Source organism: Motacilla alba, chromosome 1A (genome assembly GCF_015832195.1).
Source record: "Motacilla alba alba isolate MOTALB_02 chromosome 1A, Motacilla_alba_V1.0_pri, whole genome shotgun sequence".
Classification (NCBI taxonomy): Eukaryota; Metazoa; Chordata; class Aves; order Passeriformes; family Motacillidae; genus Motacilla; species Motacilla alba.
In genome coordinates this window covers 29,338,260-29,361,801 of record NC_052031.1, presented here as the reverse complement: position 1 = coordinate 29,361,801, position 23,542 = coordinate 29,338,260, and the positions used below count along the sequence as shown (strand labels likewise).

Genomic DNA, 23,542 nt, shown 5'->3' with positions numbered 1-23,542 from the left:
GGAGCTAGAAGTATGTCTCAACACCTCCTTGATTTTCCTGAACTGAGACACATTATTAAATTCTAGTTTTGGAAACAAGAAAAAGTGTAAGTGTAGATTTAACACCACATTTTCAATCCTGTCTACAATCTGCATTATTTTGATTTCTAGATGATTGATTTAAGACAAACTGATTGCTTTTCAGAAGAGACAATTGAAAACATCTAAGTAAGAAAAGTGCTAAAAATTAATTAATTAATAAAGCTATTCTTTAATGAATAATTAATTTCTTCTCAATTGCTGAATTTACTAGCATTGTTTCTGTTCACAGTTTATTTAATCATTAATGAAACTTTAAACCTGATCAATGTTTTACTATATAAAAAATACTCTGAATGTTTCCTTCAGGTTATTCTAGACTCATATTTCTTTTCTGCATTTAAGTTATTCAAATTTTTTTCAAAAGCACAGTGATGTCTGCTACATTTCTTCTAGAGCCAAGCAAAAAACTGATTTTTTTAATATATTATTTTTACATATGGGTTAAGTTAGCGCAATTAGAACATTTTATAAGGAATTCAGAATCAGCCAGAAATTTAACCACAGAGGGATTTTTTTTCAGAAGTCTACATGTGAAATAACATATCTAATCTCGTGACAGTCAACAGAGATGTAGTGTGAGATTTGGTTGCCTAAACCAAATTTAGTTTAGTATTATTTGGGCTGATGTGGAGTACCTTGGTTGGTCTTCAAACTTTGCAACAGAAGGTTTCCTCTGAGCCTGTGTCCTGTCCACCAGGCCTGTGCACTATCTCAATACACCAAAGCATTTCAAATTGTAGCCAATGCCTATGTTTAGGGACCTGAATCCCACCTTTATTCAAATGATGGAGTCTGGAAAATTATGCAGCTGACTACAGGTAAGTTTCTACTTGTGACAAGCTGAACGACCATCATCTGCATGGACCAGAGCTCCACTGGCTGTAGCAGGAGCTGGCATGTTGATAGCCGTGATCAACACATAAACACCAGACACCTGAACCCAGAGCTGGATCTCAAAACTGAAGTCAGTTCTTGATGTTTTAATTTCTTTAAACGAAAAGCCTTTGAATTTTTAAATTGAAAACCAAATATATTTTATGTAGGAGATAACAACACTCATATTTAAATAAAATAATGGAAAATTTGTATTTAGAAACTGTCAAATGAAAGAAGTCACTGAAAATTTGGGGTTTACCTGCTTTTTAAAAACATATTTTAGAAAACTGAAATGATTTCCCATATAATTTTGATGTGGCAGTCATAAAATTATCCTCACTAGTTTTTGGAAAAGAAAACATGAATAGACCCCATAAAATTTCCCATAGTATGTGTGATTATAAAATATCACTCTATGGTTCTAAGAGTTACAAAGCATAAAGGATATAAAAAGGAACCTACTTTATCTAAGCAGAACATAGGGAACATGCTGTCCTTGCCCAGATACTGTCATGTTGCTACTCTTATAAAACATTAATGATTATGAGTGGGTAGGAGAGCTGTACAGTGTACACTTACATTGTCAAGGCTTCTCAGACAACATATTACAACCAAAACTGAAATTCAAAACATAGTTCAAATTTAGAAGAAATTAAACATAACAGTTTAATAGCTTTCTATGTTCCAGACTAGATTAGCTGTACAATTTATCTATTCAGTACTTTTATGGAACAAGAAATTTCTCATTATTTTAGGCTTCATACACCATCATATCTATGGGATATAGTTTCTCATTCATCAAGCTGTTGTGCTTTTTACAATTATATCTATGCAACCCTATCACAGTAAAATATAATTGCAATAGTTTTGAACTGCTCTTCAGTTTTTTTTCCCCAAAGCATTTTAAATAAATACAGGGGCTTTCACCCAACTTGATTATATTTTGATTAAATTTATTTCCAAAACAACTGCAACTTAGAACAAACAAACATACAAAAACAAACAAAAACCAAACAAAACCAAGCAAAGCTTTAATTATGCTTCCTGAACAACATATTTTTATGTCAAAAATCTTTCAAATAATATCAATTTTACCTCAGTGAGAAAATGGCATTAATAGACAGCAAGCTGAGTGCATGCCAGGCATGTCTGCTGGCAATAAAGAAGTTCCAATAGTGTCCAGGGCTGCAATAACAGAGGCACAACCAGTAGATCAAGGGACATTACTTTGCTCATATCCAGAATATCACATCCAGTTTTTAGCCAACAGTACATAAAAAGCAGCAATAAAATAAGTGGTGTTTTTTAAAGTGGAGTATTTTAAAGCTGTACTGGTTAGGGGCTGAAGCACTTGTCCCATGAAGAGAGCCTGGGGGATGGGAGGAACTAACAGCTGCCCCCCACCAAATGCCTCTGGGGAGGTGAGCAAGAAGATAGAGCCAACCTCTTCCAAGAAAGTGAATGACAGGATGACAAGTGAATTTATACCAATTCAAAAGTTCTCTGGAAAATAAAAGTTCATATACCTTATTTTTCACAAGTTGAGCCAGTTCCAACGTAAGGCTGACGTGTCTTCTTAAGACAAAAAGAAAAATTGCATGCAAATTACTGTGATTTTGACTTCCTGGAAAGTTAACCTTTCTCACAGTAGAACAGGACTAGAAATAAGATTGAACAAAAAGAAGTTAATAAAAAGACTCACCAAAACATATTCTGACAGCCAGTGCTGTTCCAATAATTATATTCTCAGCTCTGTGACAATGTGAGTATTGTCACTTTTTCAGTGGAAGATAAACATTAGAAATTTCCAAGAAGAAGGTGCATAAGGGAACTTGGGAATTGCTATGGCTAAATTCACTAAGGTGCCCAATACATACTGGATAAACTTTTGAGTTTTCTAGAAAATAGTTATCCCCCTCAAATAGAAACTTTACACAAAAAGACCTGTGTTCTATCCTAAGACTAACCTACACTCTTTTCCAAATTGTTCCACTAAACAGGAACCAGATAAATCCTGGATGGAATAGCGATATTCAGGGAACTCAGCAAAGATGCAGTAAAACCCAGACTAAAGCTTGTCCCATACCTGCCCTGCAAAGAGAAGTGCAGGGGCTCAGATCAGCAACCATCCATGTGGATTGGCTCATCGTGCTACTGGCTACTCTGAGGAGACAGGGGTCTCACTACTTCTGATCAGAAATTCCTTCCCATGGATGAGAAACATTTATCAATGAAAGTTTAACTAATAATGATGCTTCTTGGAATGTTTTGGTTTTCTTAAAATACAGCAATCAAAAGCTTTATTGCAGGATTCCCAAAAACTATAAGCAAAGATCCTTTCCTCCATAAATAATTTGTCATCTTTTACCTACCCTCCAGCCTTGGTCTCTTCAACTTCTAAATCCTAACAAGTAATACTTAACATTAAAGATGCTCAGAATTTACCATCTCAGTCACATAATTCTATGTTGAAAAAAAAAAAACCTAAACACCTGTCTACTTGACCTGACTTAGTTCTGAATGGATTTCCATATGGTTTGTGCCTTGCAATAGAGCCTCTTTGGCTCTAAGATTTGATAGCTTTTTGTTGGTCTGGGACTAATGCAAAGGACTAAGGACAGGATTTAAGGCAGGGTAGTAGTACTGGACTGCTGAATGACACTGCAGAGCTCAGGCAGTAAGGATTGACAGGGACTGCTAGAAGCCATCAGTTTTCATTGTTTTTCTGGGGTATAATCAGAGGCATTTGTTTCTTCTCCCACAGTTTTCTCTCATGGATCTCCTTTAGGGTTTTATAGCCATCTTTTAGAAAGACTTAGAAAGAGAGTAAGTGATTAATCACACCTCTTATACCTATCCAACAAGGTAATTCTTTCACCAGACCCAGGCTGGGGACGGGCCTTTTATCTTGCCCAAGGAATAGATGAGCTGTCTGCACAAGGGCCACATCTAGGTGACGTTAGATTTCCACCTAGTTTATCTCCAGAAACTCAAATAGTATATCAGATTTTGTTTTGCTTGCATGACTATACTGTGCTCAACATAGTTTAGCTGTGGCTAAAGAGACCCCAAGTTTAATAGAGATTGTGCTGACCAAATTTTGTTAAACATATATTCTATGTTTAATATTCTCCTGAACACTTTTACTCCTCACTGATTGTGTCCCCTCTTGTTTAACAGCTCTATGATCCTTTTCTTCCTGTAAAATACTTCAACATGTGTGGTTGACAAGCATAAATGCCTACAAGCTGCCACCACACCACTTATACGATTGCTCAATCAATCTCCAGCACACACCCACAGTGAGAAGCTAGAGGAATACTTTTGGAAGGGCTATATTTTTGCAGCATGTCACTTTCCCTCTAAACAGGGAACCTGTGGCTGTGTTCAAGAGGTCCCAGGAAGAGGAAAGAGATGAGTATCTGGACTCCATTTTTCACAAGGCTGATTTATTCTATTATGATATATATTATATTAAAAATGCTATATTAAAACTATACTAAAAGAATAGAGAGAAAGGATTTATCAGAAGTCTGGAAAGAATAGAATGGAAAAGAATGAATAACAAAGGCTCGTGACTCTCAGAAAGTCTGATGCAGCTGGATCTTTGATTGGTTATTAAGTAGAAACACCTCACACAGACCAATCAAAGATGCACCTGCTGCATTCCACAGCGGCAGATAGTTATTGTTTACATTTCTTTCCTGAGGCTCCTCAGCTTCTCAGGAGAAAAAAATCCCTAGCAAAGGATTTTCATAAAAATATCATGGTGACAGGAACCTTTGTCTAGTTGATGAGACTTTGAAACAAATCAGAATTTGGAATAAATGGATGCACTGGGCTTCTTTGATCAACCACTGGAGATGCTAGAATCAACCACATTTTTAGACTTTTGTATTGCAAATAACTGCATCCATTTTACAAAGGTTCTAAGAGGGAAGACAGCTTTGGGGACTAGATATAGCATCTCAGAAAGCTTCGTTTAGTCATTTGGATTAACTTGGTAAGTATTACCTTCAGTTTTCTCCTAGGTCATCCAGTCATTGTAGAGAGTTGATATTAAATTATTTTGACCAGTTCTTTAATGAGGTTTTTGGCTTTATCTTCTTCCTGGGAGCCCTGAAAATAACTGTCATCTCTAGCTAAGAGGCCGTGAAAGATGAATGTGATTTACAATCATCCCTGGGCCTTTCCATCCATTACTGGTAATCTATCACAGACATTTCTGAGTTGATAACCCCATCAATGTCTACTAAAAAAAAAAAGAAAAGAAATCTAGTTCATCTGAGGCAGGGGCCACCTTCACTAAGTTAAAGCAGGTTTTCAGTTCACAGTGAGAGTATTCTGATATTTATTTGGGGAGGAATAGACCTTACACTTAAAACTCCCCAAATATTGTTAAATGTTACACTAGATCAGCCAGATTTTTTTTTTACTTTGAAAAGTGTTCATAAATGCTATAACCAACGATTGCTAATATAGGCATTTCATTCTGCATTTAAAGGTGGCTTCAGATATGGGTTATACAGGACTTGAGTGACAACCAGTGCAATTACAAACAGTAATTGCAGAATGCCACAACATCTTTTCTGAAGCCTCCTGCCTTCTAAGCAAGATGCCCTTAACTTCATTCAGAATATTCCATAGCCCACAAGTTCTTGAGAATATGCTGCTAGAATAAATTTAAACAATGCTTCCAGACACTAATGCTGTTACCGACTTCTCTTGTCAATCAAATTATACTTTCTTTGAATTTGCATAAATCTAAATGCTGGGAAAACACATATTTAATTCTATTTAGATTTCTGTAATTACATTTGCATCAAATTTGGTTAAAGGATGGGATATGTGTAATGAATGACACTAGCAAAGCTCTATTGCTCTACTTGAATGGGAATAAGTGAACATATGAAGGGTTCTGGTTACAAGGCATAATTCAAAGATAGTGTATAGATCATCTCTCTCTAGAGGAAAAAAAAAAACCAAAAAACCCAAACAAACAAAAAAATAGGTTTTCATAATTCAGTTTGAAGAATTAAGACTATTTCCTAGCTGGACTGACCATGTGGAAAAGTGTCCTCAAATCTCTTTCAGAAAGATGATAACAGAACAGCTCACTGAGTCAAAAAGTTTGGAACAAACTAGTATCCTAAGACCTGTGAAAGCTGATTAAAATCTTAGCTCCTGCTTAACATACTATGCTGGTGGTGTGTGTGCCTGCTGTGTTGACACCTTGGACCTTGCCATCGATTTCATTTCAAACAGGTCTGACCTAGGTGCTCTTAATTCCTTAAAAACACCTCCAAGAGCTTTCTACTTACATTATTACACTTTGCAGTGATTTTTGGAACCCCATTCTCTTTGCAACCCCAGGCCTGCTAGTGATGTTTAGTTTCCTTTCATTTATACTGAAAAACTTAATGAAAATGCTTCTTTAATTTTGGATTGTTTCAGAACATAGTCACACCTGCTGCCAATTAGAGTGTTACTAATGCTCATTCAGTTTCTTCATGTTGCAAAGAAAATGATAAAACTGAGCCTTAATTGCCAGTGTCCTAATGAGCACAGCTGTGTCACAAGGCCAAAAGGTTCCTGAAACAATCCAAAGCCCAGACCTTAGATGGCAAAATAGAATAATAATATCTTTTTTCCTCTTTCTGCTCATGCAGGGAAAGACACGAAAGTTAAGTTCTTCCTCTCTTGGTTCAAGGAGCTCTGGTTTTGTCCTTGTACTGGGAATTACCTCAATCACAGAAAGTCACATCACTGCAGATATCCACATAGCATGAATGATCTTAAAAACAAAAATGATAACAGTGAGGAGATAAAATAAATAATGGCATTACAACGTAGTGATTCCTCCCTTCTAATCTTTTTTAACCTGTTTCAATTTCCAAACTGATCAGAAAACACAAATATGAGCATAATGAGATGGCTTGACAAGATGGATGGACAGTCAAAATTTTCACAAGGTCCATAGGAAGACCTTATGAGAAAACTTTAGTTTGTGACTGAATGTAGGATCCTAAATCCATAGCCAGGGAATGATATTTAAATGGTCTGATTATCTCAAGTACTGCAAGCCCCAAAAATATGTGGTCAAATTCAAAATAATTTTTAAAATATTTCAATGCTTAAAATTGAAGGAACGCGTGTATAACATAACACCCAGTGCAGAACCGAATAACAATCTAGTGCATCACAACATAAAATAATATTATAGGATAGTAAATTCAGATGGGTAAGGTATGAATATTTTGGCTATGACTGAATTTCTGGGAAGGGTAAAGCATTTTTCCTATGAATCACTTTCTGAATGCATACACCTAGATACTAGTGTCAGCTTTCTTTATTAGTCTGTTCTTCCATTGAGAGGCAAAACCTGCTGTCACAAGACACATTAAAGTTTAGAATGTTGTATTAAACAAGGTAAGTATGTAACTTCTGACACTGATAAAGTCAGATTATTTCCCCACATATCACAAACAATAACCCAATCAGGTTTCTTTTATAAGAATCATAAAGATATACATGTTAAGAATATTGTTATTACTCAAAATCAGAAAATAGGTCTGCAAGAAAAAACTCAATCAATGAATGTACAAAGGAGCCAGATTAGGTGGAAACAAAAAAAAAAAACCCAAAAAAACAAAACATGCACTAAGCATCAGAATTTTGCTTATGGAATAATGAGAAGATAAGAATCAACACTGTGAAGAAAAAAATATAGACGTTCTAAGAGGGAAGTACTACGAATGTTGAGAAAAGGGTTTAAGACTAAACAAATCAAACAGGACAGGTATCATTGTATGCTTGAGTAATCTATTTTTATGGATGCCATGGACCTTATTAAACACTTCAAGGAAAAACATCCCCTACACGTAACGCAAAAAAAAAAAAAAAATCTGTCATTATTTTAAAGAGGATTAAAGTTTCACTGATGTCTACTGGGCTTTTGTCATTGATTTTCAAAAGATGAAGGTCAGGTGCTTACTTAAACACACGCGAATGTACCTATTCACTAAAAACAGTCAATCATCCTGATGGTTACAGTCAATATCAAAAGCCATGGACAACAACTGTTCAGAAGCTTAAAGATTTTCTTAAATTTACAACTTCACCAAGATTGCTTATTCTATGCATAAATTGAAGGTCCTAAATAAATTCTGCTTCTTTATAAAATTAAATTATATGACATACTGCTGATACCTCTGGTAGTATGGGTGATATTGAAAGCATATTTCTTTCATTAAAAATATTGATATTATTAGCAGTTACAGATTGACTATAGATATAAAAAGATTTTCCTCTAGACCTAAAGAAAATCTACTGGAACTTCTCAGGCCTCAAAACCACATTGCGTTTAATAAAATAACGCTAGTGTCACTAGAAAGCAAATTTTGCTTCAATAACAGCCTTGAAACTATATAAAGAAACAAAACCACGTATCTGGCTTTAGTTCAGTGTTTACTTCACACAAATGCCTTTGCTTCACTGCGCCGTTACCCACCAGCAGAGTATGCCATTACTGGAACACAAACTCTCATTCCACTAATGGTATTGCTTAAAGAACATATTAAGATGCTGGTGTTTTCATTCAGGAGATATCCATACATCTTCCACAAGTAATTACATTACCAGTAATCCTTTTAAAAGGCTCTCTTTGCTCAGTTGCTTTGCCAATAGCTCTGAGCTTGGTTACATGACAATCGCACTCACTCATAGCGCATGAATTGATAACAGATGAACCAGCTAATACACTGGTGCTCTCTGATCACTCACAAATCATAGAACCTGGACTCATCAAAGGAAACAAACATGCTTTACAAAGCCCCAGATAGTGTGGTTTTATTTATGGCTAAAAACAGCAGAGAAAGCTGAAAATAGCGCATGTCCTTTCACACATTTTACAAAGAACAACAATTACGGGGAAACAGAGCCACTAACTTTTTAAGGAGTGCTGGCATTCACAATGATATAAAAAAGCAGTCTTTAACTGCAGGACAAGCATCTCTTTCATGAAGGAAAGAAGCAGCAATATGAAGGTATGGAATACAAGGCATTAAATACTCTAATCACACCAACAGATTCAGACTAAGAAGTTTTGCTAAATATTCAAACACTGCCTGAATTAAATCTGAAGACTATTTTCCATACTGTGAATTATGTTGAATTCATTAATGAATAAAAACTGTTAACCTCAATACTAACCTTGCACTTTTCTACTGTAGAGTCTACTCCTTGTTCCTGAGATAGTGATTAAAAATAGCAACTGTCATCATATCTGTCAGTCAGTGTATACATAGATGATGCAGGAAGCAGTGTGCAGAAGTGTTTTTGAATCATCAAGCAGCAGTACACAGAAAGGCAGAGAATAAATTAAACCAAAAAATAAGCCTCAGGCTGATGTATTTGAACTTCACTGCAAACATTCTTCATACATATTTAATTGCTCCATTGAGACTGTGACTGTTCTGGAGATGTTCCAGGCATTATTTCCATTCCATTAGTACACTTGCAGTATGTGTACTCCTTAACCCAAAATGATTGATTCTATAAATGTCTTCCCACTTACTGACCTGAACACTAATTGAGGTTGTGTATAGATTAAAAGACAGTGTATGCTTTTTGAAACCAGCCAACATATATTGTAGTCACTGAAAGATCTTGTGGCACAAGAAGAAAGTGGTGCTCCTAACTGGAGACATCAGTATGTGGTTTCACAGAAATGCTTCAGGTAGGCAGAGCTGGAAATCATACAATAGGTTGACAAACTTTGCTAAACAACACTTTCAAACAGAAGCTTAATTCTAAGTCCCACCTTTCTGAAACATAAAGCAATCATTCTTTGAAATGCAATTATCACATACCAGATGCTTTTGTCTACGCTTGCACCTTGTAAATTAATTTGCTTTGGGAGAGAGTATACATTTTTTACATTCCATAAAAATAAAACTTTAGGATTCAGATAATCTTATCAGTTCAGATGCACACAAGAGGAAAAACCAAATGTTTTAAAAACACCTTAATTAAAACTAAGATAATGTCGTACCCTGCAAATTATTCTACTATGAACCAAAACTTTTCCTGTTCAAATTATTAAAGGTAAATATAATTACAGTATATCAGCTCAAATTTTGAGTAAGCCACCCTGAGGAAACAATCCTCAAGAACTCCATAAGCACCACAGATTCTGGATCAACCTTGAGGTGCTGGAGCATTCATGTTCAAAGGACAACAAAACCTATGAAAGGTCTGGAGCACAAGTCCATATCACAAGTATATGGAATGGCTGGGGGAACTGTGGTTGTTTAGCCTGGAGAAAAGGAGACCTTTTCTCAGGGAGACCTTACTGTCCTTCACAACTGCCTAACAGGAGGCTGAGGACAGGTGGGGTCAGTCTCTTGTAACCAGCAACAAGTGACATAAGATGAAAGAGCGTCAAGTTGTGTCAGGAGAGGTTTAGACTGGCTATTAGTATAAGTTTCCTCACTGAAAAGGTTCTCAAGCATTGGAACCAGCTGCCCAGGGAAGTACTTGGAGATACTTAAAAGACATGTAGATGTGGCACTTAGGGACAAGGTTTAGTGGTGAACATGGTAGTGCTGGGTTAACAGCTGGACTTCAAGGTCCTTTCAAATCTAAATGATTCTATAATCAACCTGAAAGCTACAGACAGTCTTAAATCTTTAGCATTTAAGACATTAAAATATCAGTTGTACCACATTTTTAAAGAAGAAAAATGCCTTATAATAGAGGTATGCTCTTGCAGTTTGGTCAAGCCTGTATCAGGCATTTAAAGAATACCTGAAAAACCCTAATGCTCATATTATACTTTATTTATAATGTTTGGAAACATGAGTATGTTAGACTTCATATGACAGAATACTGGAGAGAAGCTTAGACAAGAAATCTGGACCTGTCTTCGAGGGAAGTTTCATCCTGAGAAATAATGCATTAAAAATTACATTGCAAGTTCTGTCTTGCTCCAGACCCTCCAGATCAAATTTATTCAATTTAAAACTGATTGTTTCCCACTTAAATTCCATCTCTTGACTCAGTATATTATTTAAAAGTCAAATAAGACATTTCCAGCTTGTTTACTGTCATTGAAAACATGCATCACTCTGTTTCCTTCCCAAGACCTATGCTTCCCGTGCTATGCCAATTGGCCTTGAATATTTCAATAGATGAGGTCAGGTCAAAGCATGCAAACAACTGGAAGCTGAGCATGTGTTCCGGTCTATTTTTTTACTAGCACACCACTTCTGTGAGCAGCAAATATATGTTTATAGACAAGGGATTTAGCACATTTCTGTGCTACGTTTCTTTTAAAAATTAGAATTCCAGACAGTAACCTCCCTGGGGCAGAGTTCACTTCTGGGCTGTGCAATGCTGGCACAATGCTGGCACAATGCTGGAGGTCCCCTGTAAGAGCATTTATCATTGCAGTTTGTTTTTAAAGTATGGTCATGGGTGGTTTTTTATGCAAAATTAATTTTCTAGAAGTTATAAAATTATTGTTTCATTTTATAGTAGGGATCACAGAATCAGAATGGTTTGGGTTGAAAGGGAACTTAAAGATCATCTTTTTCCAACTCCCCTGCCAGCACCTTTCACTCTATCAGGTTGCTCAGAGCACCGTCCAGCCTGGCCTTGAACACTTCCAGGGCTAAGACGTCCACAAGTTCTCTGGGACAATCTCTTCCAGTGCCCCACCACCATCACAGGAAAAAATTTCTTCCTTACATCTGGTCTAAACCTATCCTCTTCCCATTTAAAGCCATTCCCCCTCATTCTTTCTTGACACCTCTTTGTAAAAAGTCTCTCTCCATCTTTCCTGTCAGCCACTTTAGTCATTGCAAAGCTACTATAAGGTCTCCCTGGAACTCTTTCATCTTCAAGCTGAACAACTCCAGCTCTCTCAGCCTGACTTCACAGAAGAGGTGCTTTAAAAAAAAATTCAAACTAACCCATCTAAATGGAAAGTACCATAAATGAAAAAGGAGCTTGCACAGGAGCTAACAAAAGTGCACAATCTCAAAGAGGTTTGTTCAGAACTGGGACAAAGGTGTATCTAGTATTTTTAAAATAAGAAATAGCTTACTTTTTAATTTTTTTAAGCATAGCATTGAATAAATGAAAACTTAAATAAATAAATTAAATAAATTAAACTGCCATAGCAAGTCACAAAAGTGAAATGAAAACCTCCTTCATTTTAATGCAATAATTTGATAATTTCTTGGCCCTTGCCCTTTACCTTCTCAGTTGTAAGATAGTCTTTAATAAATGAAATAAAATTCAAATTTTTCTATAGCAGAACTAGCAGAATCTGGTAGATGTATAAAAAAGAAATGGGGAAGCAGCAAACAAGAGTACAACAACAAAAAGCAGGAAACAAAGCTTTGAAAAATATGAACCTTTCTCAAGGCTGAATAAGTTATTTGCCAATTGTTTTCACTGGCTTTGCTTTACCCCTTGGCCATCACAAACAAGGGCTGGTGCCCTTTCCACTGAAATCCAGAAATATTTACTCTTTGTCTGCATGAGAAGCAGCACTGTGCTGACCAATGCACCAACACAATCAGTAATACAAAGCAAACAGCAGTAAACTGGAGTCAAGGTGGTTTTGATTGAAGGAGTAGATCAATAATTTCAGTTCATAAAGAATCTGAAAAGATGGAAAATGTCAAGTATTGTAGTAAAAGTATTGTTTACTGAAGCTCTTTGATTAGTCAATATCACAAAATCACTCTGTTCATCAGGATAACTTCCTGCTAGACAAAGCACGCTCAAATATGCATGGTCTGAAATTTAACTGGCAGCTGGTTTTGTAAGGGCTTAACTGCTAACATGATTTTTTTGTGTTAAAAGAAGAAAAATCTAGCAAAGATGCCAAAGTATCAAAATGTACATGATGAAAGCAAGAGCCCTGCAGGACACCTTTTGTTAACAACCTTTTGTTGTGATTTCATTGAAAATTAAATCTACTCTTTGTTTTAGGCCTTGATTTTTCCACAGTCACAACTGCAGTCAGACAACATGCAATTATCTGAAATAAAAATATAGCCACAATTTTCTCATTATGGTACCCAGTCTAAAAAAGACATGAAGTTGAATGCCTTGATTAAGATAGCTGTCAGCAGATGCATGTAATTTTACAGCCATACCAATTTTTTCAAAGTAGAAAAGCAAGTAAGAAACAAAAGAAAGGCTCCTTACATCTAAACTGAGGTTTTATACATGGACTAAAAAAGCTTATATACATTCGTATTTATAACTGTTTTAAGCACATCCTAAAAATATAGTTTTAATTAAGTTTTCTTTTGCATTGAAAGGGCGTCATTGTGAAAGTGGTCATGGGGTGTAAGAATCTGAGTGGGGACAGAATGGGATAGAGGATGAAGTCTGGCAGCACTCAAATACTGCTCCAACTTTAAGTTCAGTCTTTGCAAAAGAGTACTATAATTCTTTTCTTAGTCCTAAATAACTGAATTTGGATACACCAGGGTATATTTTCCTTCTTTTAAAACATCTCAAGTTGGAATTTACAACCATATTCTGGTCATGTGCAGCACTTTGAATCTCAAGATGTGATTTCACTGGAACCATTATTACTCTGGGATGGAGGGAAGGGCTGACACCCAGAGGGACCTTCACAGGTTTGAGGGGTGGGCCTGTGCAAACTCATGAAGTTCTACAAGGCCAAGTGCAAGGTCCTGCACCTGGGTCAGCTTAATCCCAAGCACAAATACAAGATGGGCAGAGAATGTACTGGATTCATTTCTCCTCTGGGCAGAGCAGCCCTGAGGAGAAAGACTTGCAAGTGTTGATGGACAAGAAGCTTAATGTGACCTGGAAATGGGCACTTGCAGCCCAGAAAGGCAAACATGCCCTGAGCTTCAGCAGAAGCAGTGTGGGCAGCAGGGTGAGGGAGGGGATTCTGCCCCTCTACTCCACTCTTGTGACCCCACTTGAAATGCTGCATCTAACTCTGGGACCCCCAAAAGAAGGACATGGACACGTTGGGGGGAGTCCAAACGAGGAAGAAAAAGGTGATGAGAGGGCTGGAGCACCTCTTCTATGAAGACAAGCTGAGGGAGGTTGGGTTGTTCAAAACAGGGAAGAGAAGGCTCCAGGGAGACTTATTGCAGCCTTCCAGAACCTAAAGAGGACTACAGGAGAGGTGGAGAGGGACTTTTCACAAGGACATGTAGTGACAGAGCAAGGAGGAATGGCTTTAAACTGAAAGAGGGCAGATTTAGATCACATATTGGGAAGAAATCTTTTCCTGTAAGAGTGGTGAGGCACTGGAACAGGTTGTCCAGAGCAGTTGTGGATGCCCCATCCCTGGAAGTGTTCAAGGCCAGTTTGAATGGGGCTTTTAGAAACCTGGTGTAGTGAAAGGCATTGGCAGAGGGGCTGGAAAGAGATAATCTTTAAATTCCCTTCCAACCTATGCCATTCTAGGTGAAAGATGAGTCAGAAGTTAAGCTAAGTACATCAGCAAATTCTAAGGCACAAATTTAAGCATGCAATTAGGGAGAAATACAATTTTAAAAAATACTCCAGCATTCCAGGAAGGCAAATAATTTCATTACTTTAATCATCACATTTATTTTAGAAAACTGTATTGATTTTTGGCATCCAGCCATGACAAAGTCTATGAACTCTGGCGGTGAGCATGAGCAGCTGAAACACTCACTTTCTGATCTCCATTGAACTTTGTGGGTTTTCAGAGTTCACATCTTGCACAAAACCACTGGCTGACTCTGCAGCTTCTGTATGTACCAGGTCATTGGTGTGATGGATTCTTTACAACTTTCCCAAAGAATGAGTTTCAGTTGAACTGACCATGACCATGACCATGTTTTGAGCTATGATTTTGCGAGGCTTCTCAACGCTGCAGCAAGGATGCAAGACTGAATTTCTACATTGATAGTCTGAAATTTTTCCTTCTGTTGTAAGAATAATAGTCCACAGTATGCATGCTGATTTAACTGCAACACTTGGAACTTCTATCTTGGACTGGCTATCTCAATTATCTGACTATATATTTAAATTTTTTATATATTTCTTTATCTTTTAGCACTTTTTTCTGCCTATATGATCACATAATGTGTATTACATGACAGCTACCCTCATCCTGATTTTGGAGGGGACCTAGAATGAGGCCTAGGCTAGCTGTAAATGCTAAAGGCAGAAAAAAAAAATCTAATAACAAACAAAGGAAGAAAGGTAAAGAACTTGAGCAGAAAGTGAGCAATGATATAACAACAACCACATCACTGATTCTGCTCTTCTAGAAAATTGTCCAGTGCCTGAGTGGGGGAAGAGGTGTCTCCTGCTCAGCAAGAATTCTGCAGAAAACAGAGACAAAGTGCTAAAAATAAGTTGCTCCAACTGTGGTTGAACCAAGAACTGCAACTGCCCATTCAGAGAAAAGAACTTTTTGGAATTTCCCAAGGAAAATTTTTATTAAAGAATTAGAGCTTTTTGGGTTTTGGCATAGAACGTGATTTTGTAAAACTACTGTCATTTGGCAGCACTGTTGTTACTGAAACATTGGAGACACTGCACTTTAGGAAGTTTTATTAAAGCCATACATTGGATGAAATATTTTTAGTAATTGTTCATGATATACCTCTTTCTCAGTAATAGAGATGGAATAAAATGTACTTTTAGAAAGAGGTGAACATGAATTGCCATATCCATCCAATTACGAAGGCTATACTTAGGAATCTAGCAATTATATAGAAATAAAACCAGGGTTTTTTTTCTAGCAGGCTATCAACTACTGAATTGCAAGTATCTACCAAATATAACTCAAAAAACTTAAACAGGATGAGGAACTGAAAAGATATGGTAGAAAATACATACTTAGTACAGTGGTTCAGAGAATTTAAACCCAAATTAAGGTGAAATTTTTGTCTATGGGCCCAGCCCAGAATCCCATTGCAGCTAATGGATGATGCTTTTCCCTCTTTAGTATAATTATCTTTCAGCCACATGGGTCTGTGAATATTTTTTTTTTTTTAACCCCAGGACATGAAATGTTTCCACACTAGCACTTACCAGGGAAATGGTGCAAGTGCAGAGGTGTTAGGAGCTCCCTTCCTCCCCTTTGTTGCCCTCTCAAGTGTGTGGTTGAGTGTGTAGATGTAGATGGGCATGTGTGGTCTACTTCATGTGAGAGGAAAGCTGCCACACTATACTCACTCTCCTCCTCTGCCTCCTTCCCTTATTCATGCCAATGCAGATAGGAAGCCACAAATGTTTTTGTTTGATTTGTAGGAGTCTCCATTAGAAAAAAATAGGGTGAGACTGCTTTATGTAACTTGAATGAGACAAATAAAGAACTTAATCTTCAAGCTAAAGAGATCTCACAATTTTTGTTTGTTGCTTTGGTTTTAAAGTTGGGGGTTTTTTTTGAATCTCAGAGTTCAGAGCTCCCTAGACTTAATTATATCTCTCTCAAATGCTTTGCCTTGAGAAGAAAAGGGAGATGAAGAGTGATTTGTCTTACTATTCTTCCTATCACGACTAGGGTGTGGGAAAATGCATGACACAGCCTTTCCAAATAGAGACTGGCACAGGCAAGCCACAGATTTCTTTCTTGGTAGTTGAGACAGATGGGAGACTTCCACCTGCATGCCCTCCCATATGCATACCTTCTCTCTGCTCATACATAAGTCATGCCATGCAAAGCATCCACCCCTCGTGCAATGCATTAGCAGTCTGTGCAGAACACGCTCCATGGGCCACATGGGAGGCCTGTGGAGTGGCTGCAGTCCCTAAGATGCTCCCAGGAAAGCCGGGGAAAGGGGGAGACAGACCACAATGTTAGATCAGCAAATGCAATGCTGGAAACCACACTCCCCACAGCTGACCTAGGGCCCCAGATCATCCTCACCCTTTCCTTTTGCAAACACTGCAGCATTTTGGGCTGTTGCTGGGCTGGAGGAAGGGAGGAAGGGAAGAAGGGAAGGAGAAGGGCAGACATGTTCTGCTGTGGACTGAGTGACACTTCCAGCACTCGCTAAGGAGAGCAGGTTGGTGGGAGAACGCTGAATTGCTGACACAATGGTTTTCATGCACTGAGGAGGGCTGGCATCTGAGAACAAGGTCCAAAAATGTATCTGACTCATGTGGTTGCCAAGCCTCAACCACTCTGGTGAGTTTTGACCACCTTTACTTTTCCATACTAGAACTGTAAAAGCAGCTAGTTATCCAAATGGAAAAGTTTTCTGCGGGACATGAACCAGAGAATTTTTATAGGATCAAATATCGATATGAATAAAAACTTTCCTGAAAATATTTCTGATAATACAATATATTTGTATTTTTTCACTGTTTTCAAATATTCAAAATAATTCATAATCAAAACTAAAAATAGGCATACATCTTAAACAACTCTCATTTACATGAAAGAAAGTTCACCACTATATATTTTGATGAATTATTTTCAACATTTTTTCATGCTAACAAATTGTCATTTTACAGCATAGCTTACCAATAATACCCAGAAATTAAATAAATGCTCTCAAAAATCTTTTAGTCATGCCTTGAAAAATTATAATCATACATCTTGATGGCCAGACTAAATGTAACAATCACAATTCATGGACAGTTTTATCCTGACAGAACATATTTAACAATGCCAGAGAAGATTAGTAGTCAGATCACTCAATATAAATCATCTATGGAGAACGTTACTGAATTTTTTGTATTGAGACAAAAAGGAAATCATAAGAAACTTATGTATTGTCCTGCTTATTCAAACTGATATTATTCACTTGCGTTATAATATAAGATTTACTGTGAACAATAATATTGGAAAATATTTGTATGTTCTTTTATACTATTTATGCCATTTACCAGGAAATCTGCCTTACCTTCTGGATGATTCTAGGTTTCTGTTCAGTAGTCACTACCTTATCCCAAGATAAATTACTTAAATATAAAAGAATTACTAGAGAAACTTAGAAACCTTCACACCAGGGACAGAATACTCTATGTGTATCTAAATGCACATATATTATAGATACAATTATTTCATTGTTTCACACAGTTTTATTTGTGGGAACGTATCCCAAAAACTTTTACTCAAACTTAATGAAAGGTTTGTTTCAGTTAGTACACAACTTAAATTGACCAAGCTCTAATGTGTAGTTAGTTTTTCTCAATGCAGCCTATTGTGAGAAGAATGAATGTTTTTAGAAGCCATCTTTTGAACATTCAAATATGTGAAATGAACATATTTTTCCAGTATAAACTTATCATCTTCATTGTGAAAACACAGAAGATGGAAGTATAATTTATCAAACTAAAAATTCAAATAGGTGCATAATAGAAAATATCTGATAGAAACTGCTTTTATTTCTTTGTAGGAGGTGTGGCTCTCTATTTCATAAGGAAACATTCTCTAATTCCAGGGCACAAAATTTTGTCCAGTTAGGAATACTAACCTAAGCTATGTTTGACACAATCCAGTATAAACATATGTACATAACTTAGAACTCTCTAGCAATACTGCACAATTATTTTGAATAAAAGCTTCTAAAACTATATTACTAACTTGAATTGTTAAATTAAAATACTGTGATTCCTAACACACACTTCTGAGCATATTTTGCTGTTATTTTTTATTAAAAAAAGCTAGTGGGGGTTTATGGAAATACATACTAATATAAGAATATTTAGTTTGCAAAGTCAAACGGCAAACATAGAGAATCAAAAATTTACAATTATCTGTATTACTTTATTTTTTTCCATGATGGTATCTGTTTTGCATTATTTCAGACAAGAATCCTGTGTCAAAGAAAAATTGTCTTTATTGCACCAATAAAGACTGATCATTGTGCACACATAGAGTGAATGTCTAGCCATGGACACCACAGAAATGGATTCCAGCCTGGAACTTGCATATTCAAATTTTCAATTTGTGTATATTGTTCCATCACCCTGTCTGCAATCAAGATTCAGCTGCACAATGCATTGTTATCTCTACAATCCCCCATTTTGATAATCTACCTTTGAATATCAATTTTCTGTTACCTGCTTACACAGACCTCAGCAGCTCTTTTCCTCTATTCCCATAAACTGGTTTCTTTTTGACTGTGCTCCGTTTTTTCCCTAAAGCTAAAAGTTCACATTTTTTTATGCTTTGCTCATTATAAACCCTCCCTGCTCTGTTAGGAAAATTTTGAGGGCAATTGATATTGGAGCAGCTTGTCAAAAGAGAGTATTCAGGTCTTGCCTCTATTGAGCAAACTCTTCACTCAGCCCAGAGACGTCCTTCTGATTTTATTCCAGCTGCTACACTCAGATCCCCACAGGATGTGGCAGGTCACTGCAGAAGACACTGTAAGGAGGAGACAGTGATTTCAGGCACAAAGCAGGCCTTGGTGGCAGAGAGCTGGATGTTAGCATGGGCAATGGCTGCACAGCCTGAGCACACACTGGGGCATTGGTGCGGGCTGCCTCGAACAGCATCACCGGCCTGCACTGCAGGGAGAGCTCGCTCCTGCACAGATGAGTAAGGGACACCTTAAGCACAGGCTGGATTTATTAAATGTTTGGAGGAAAATAAAAAAATTATTTGCAAAACAATCAGTCCTCTCAAGTTCTACTTCGGCCCTGCTTCATCTAATATAGAATATCAAGGATGGTTCTATATTGTCTTATTTCTTTATCTTACCACTAGCTACAGCTGTTGACTTGTCATCAGTCTTGTCCAAGATCTTTTTTTGACTTTATTCAACAAACTTCTTTTTGCTTCTTTCAAATGCCAGTCCTCTCCTGTCATATATAATTTGTCTCTCCTGAATCAACCAAGTTATCAACATATTAAAAAAAAAATCAGCCTGTTTCAAGTCATGCTTATAATTTTGCAATAGTGATGGTGATGACAGAGCACTGGGGACAGTGGTCTGTAGAGAGACTCATCTGACTGCAGGTGGTGCAGATATTTAACTCCTTGTGTGTATCTTTCTTTTGTGACCCACAAACATGTCTGCACTTAGTAATTCCATCAGGGTTCAAGATGCTTCATTGCTACCTAGAAGTCCTCTTGACAACACAATTTCTTAAATCCATGAGAAAGTGTGTTTGTATTTGCATTGCATCACTTAGGAATATAACAGCATTACACATTATCAGAATGCAGCAATTAGCCAGGAGCAGAGCTGGAAAGAACCAAAATGGAGACCTTCTTTATGAAAAAAAACAAACCACAACCTCTGACTTCAAAAAAAAGTTGAAGGCATTTCAAAGTACTCCTTAGTGATGGACTACACAAAGGCAAATAGCAACTGATCATTCTTTAGCTAGATGAGCTGTTTGTGGAAGAATTATATTGTGAAGAAATTCAGAAGTCAGCCAGAATCCTCAGGAGCAACCAACAAGCAGTTCAGTTGCTGACAATGCTTCCAGAGAATGATTTAAACAGGAGACGATAAGATAAATCAAAACCTTAGTGAATTGGTTGCATTGGAGAGCTGAAAACATTTCCAAATGAGAAACAAAGCAGCCACAAATTAACTATCATAAATAAATGGATGGTGCCTTCACCATCTTTACAATGCCTCCATCTTTGGTACATTTACAGAAGTTTTCTAATTTTGCAAAGCTTAAAGCTAAAAATAAAAGTATTTATGTCACCCTTTAGTATGAGACTCTTGCATAAAAACCCTTTTATTTTATTTTTTTTTACTTATCTCTATATTAAACCTTTAGTAGGATTTTTCTGTGAATATTATTAGAAATAAAATACAGATTTTTAACATTTCAGAGTGGAAGAAAATCACTTGCAATAATATTTAAGTAATTTTAATACTGTTTTATTGGTTTTCCAGTCTGGCATATAAATTTGAAAACTATCATGTCACCTTGCTTTTAATCCTTTTTTCCCATTTTTCATGTCTTTTCATGTAATTAAGTTTTTTCTTAAATCTTAACTAATCTCCTTTTCAGTCTTTCAGACAAAGCTTTCCTTGAGACAAGGGTGAAAAAAATCAATGATGTTTTAGACTGAGCTTTTTGCTCAGATTACATTGCATTCATTGGTTTCCCACTTGGCACCTTGTCTGTGAATTTTTTTGATACATCTGCTTTACCTTTTTGCCCATCCCTGCATGCTGAGACAGAATCTTCCTCTGCACATCCTGTAATGATGACAAGAAGCTGCTTGAATCCACCCCCCCACTCCCATCCATAACTCAAGTATTCAGTCACATTATTTTTTTCACCTAGTTTTCTAAGATCCCTCTTTCATGCATTTTTCAAATTATTAACTTAATCTTTAAATTCTGTCATGTCACTAATATTTATGATGTATATAAATAATGAATACTACTTCAAACATTAAATAACATAACTCCTCAGCTTTATCAATGTAGCAGAAAATTATTATTTTATTAATAACTTTCACTGCACATTGCTGAGATGATTTCTAAATGTTAGCACACTTAGTCTTACTAGTTTTCTTAATTGCACTCAGTAAAGAACTTTGTCAAAACACTTGGGAAAGTCCAAATAAATTATATCAAGCATTCCTCCTTCATCCATTACTTGGATGACATGTGCATAGAGTTCTAACAGATCAGAGAAGGTTTTCTTTCAGCAAAGATTCCTTGGCTTCCTTCAGCAGAAATAAATCTAAAGCTTTGCTCCTAATTCCATTTTTGATATATAATAATCTATAATATATAATCACATAATATATAATCATAATCATTCAATCTATTTTGCTAAAACTGAACTCAGACTTACAAGCCAGTAGGATATAACTAGTTTGCTGAAAAAAGGCAGAAAAGGCAAAACAGTATCCAAATTTTAATATTCAATTTTTCAATAGGCAATTAAATGCTAAAAAAATTTGCATCGGCTCCACCCCTTCAGTTCCTTATAAGCTTTGTGTGTAGCCAATCAGCAATCTTCCACTTTCCTTTCAAATTTCTCTTACTATTTCCTTTATTGCCTCAACTTAATATAATAGTTTATTTTTACTCTTTTAAAGTGCAAGGTATCTAATTGCATTTTCTGTCGGAGACTCCATACAAATAAATCTTTCAACTTCTTTGTAAGAGTTCTTTTGAAATCTGTTCTTTCAAAAACAGCAGGTCTGATGACATTTTCATGAGTTTTCCTAGTTCTGATATAATTGAAAAAATCTTTGCTATTTCTTATATCTTCAGCTAAAAGGTCTTCAGACTGCCTGTCAGAATTTATATTCTCCATCTTCCATTTTTCCTATCATAATTTGTGTTCTGTTTCAATAGCTACATTTGTCTGGAATTTATCTGGAAGAGGCTACATTTGAGGTGAAATAAACTCTTAACCCTCACAGCCTTTTTCATTGCTTTTTAATATTTTTCTTAATCATCTGAGACTGATGTGATGTTTTAAATCCCATTCATCTGGTAATTCAAAGAATTTCTATAATTAATTTCATGGCCACAAAAGGAAATTCAAATATCTACTTTATCACAAGGAATTACAGTGGGACACACAAATATAGCACACATACAGCAAACATTTTCACAACTCAATTATAAAGCTTCAAAATGAATAAAAAAAACTTTATAATAAATTTTAAAATTATATTTCTACACCAACTCTTTTGAATAGGAATTCCTCACTCATGTACCTTTTTTGCAATTTTTAGTTAGACCACATTTACCCTTTTTTTTCAACCATATCTCTCTCTGCCACAGACATTCATAGAAGACAAGTTTTTCAATGTTCCATAAAAGGTTTGTTTAAGTAATTTGATTTTACTATTTTCCTACCAGAATAAAATGATCCTAATGTTTCCTTTCTTCCAGAAAGCTCTGGCAGACTTTCCCCAGTCTGGGTAGGGTTTATCCTGAAGCATCATATCTGTGACCTACAGAGAAAGAAGAAACAGCAGACAGTTACACTGGTGCTACATGAGGCAGTAGTAGCAAGGACTTTAGGAACATTTTTATTTATGTGCGGCACAGCTGCACCAGTTGTGATCATGATAACAGACAGCAGACTAATAGTGTGTCCAGTGTTATTTGCAATCAAGATAACGAATATTGGGCTACATATTCTGCCTCTAGAAGTGCATGCAACTCCTTGAGAAACAATGACACCTGTAGAGATCTAAAGATAAGAAGATAAGAGGAACCAATCTAAAAGTTGCAGCAACCTACAGGAGGTGAGTTACATTCCCCTGTGGCTGTGAAGCTTTCTGGCCCAATCTGGGAGAGGAGAAGCACTTCCCTGAGAGCAACATCAGCAGAATTTCCACTCTTGAAATCAGAACTGCAGCTAGGGAGTGGAAGCACTGTGAATGAAGCACTACATAACATTTATAATGTCCTCACAGTTCTTCCTATCAGTATAAAAAGCACACTTGGGACTGGCAACAGAAAAAAAAAACCTTAAAACTTGCAAAAATTTTTAAATGTATGAAATATTTATTCTCATTTTCATAATTCCTGTCTAAAGAGACCATATGTTTCTCTGTCCAGACACTCATATGTATGCAGTACTTCTGGGTGGTACATGAAAGTATTAAAAATGACTTTCATCTCAGTGAGGGAGGTGAATACCC

The 23,542-nt window shown here is 36.4% G+C and overlaps 1 protein-coding gene across 7 annotated transcripts in view; it reads right to left on the bottom strand.

Annotated features, from left to right (window-relative positions):
• Positions 1-23,542, bottom strand: part of TMEM117 (transmembrane protein 117) — a 178,029-nt gene that overhangs the window by 41,134 nt on the left and 113,353 nt on the right. For all 7 annotated transcript variants that reach the window (XM_038155838.1, XM_038155844.1, XM_038155837.1 and 4 more), the window contains one exon: positions 22,749-22,846. In XM_038155838.1, the coding sequence (XP_038011766.1) occupies positions 22,749-22,846 (98 nt within the window). The remainder of the gene's footprint in view (positions 1-22,748; positions 22,847-23,542) is intronic.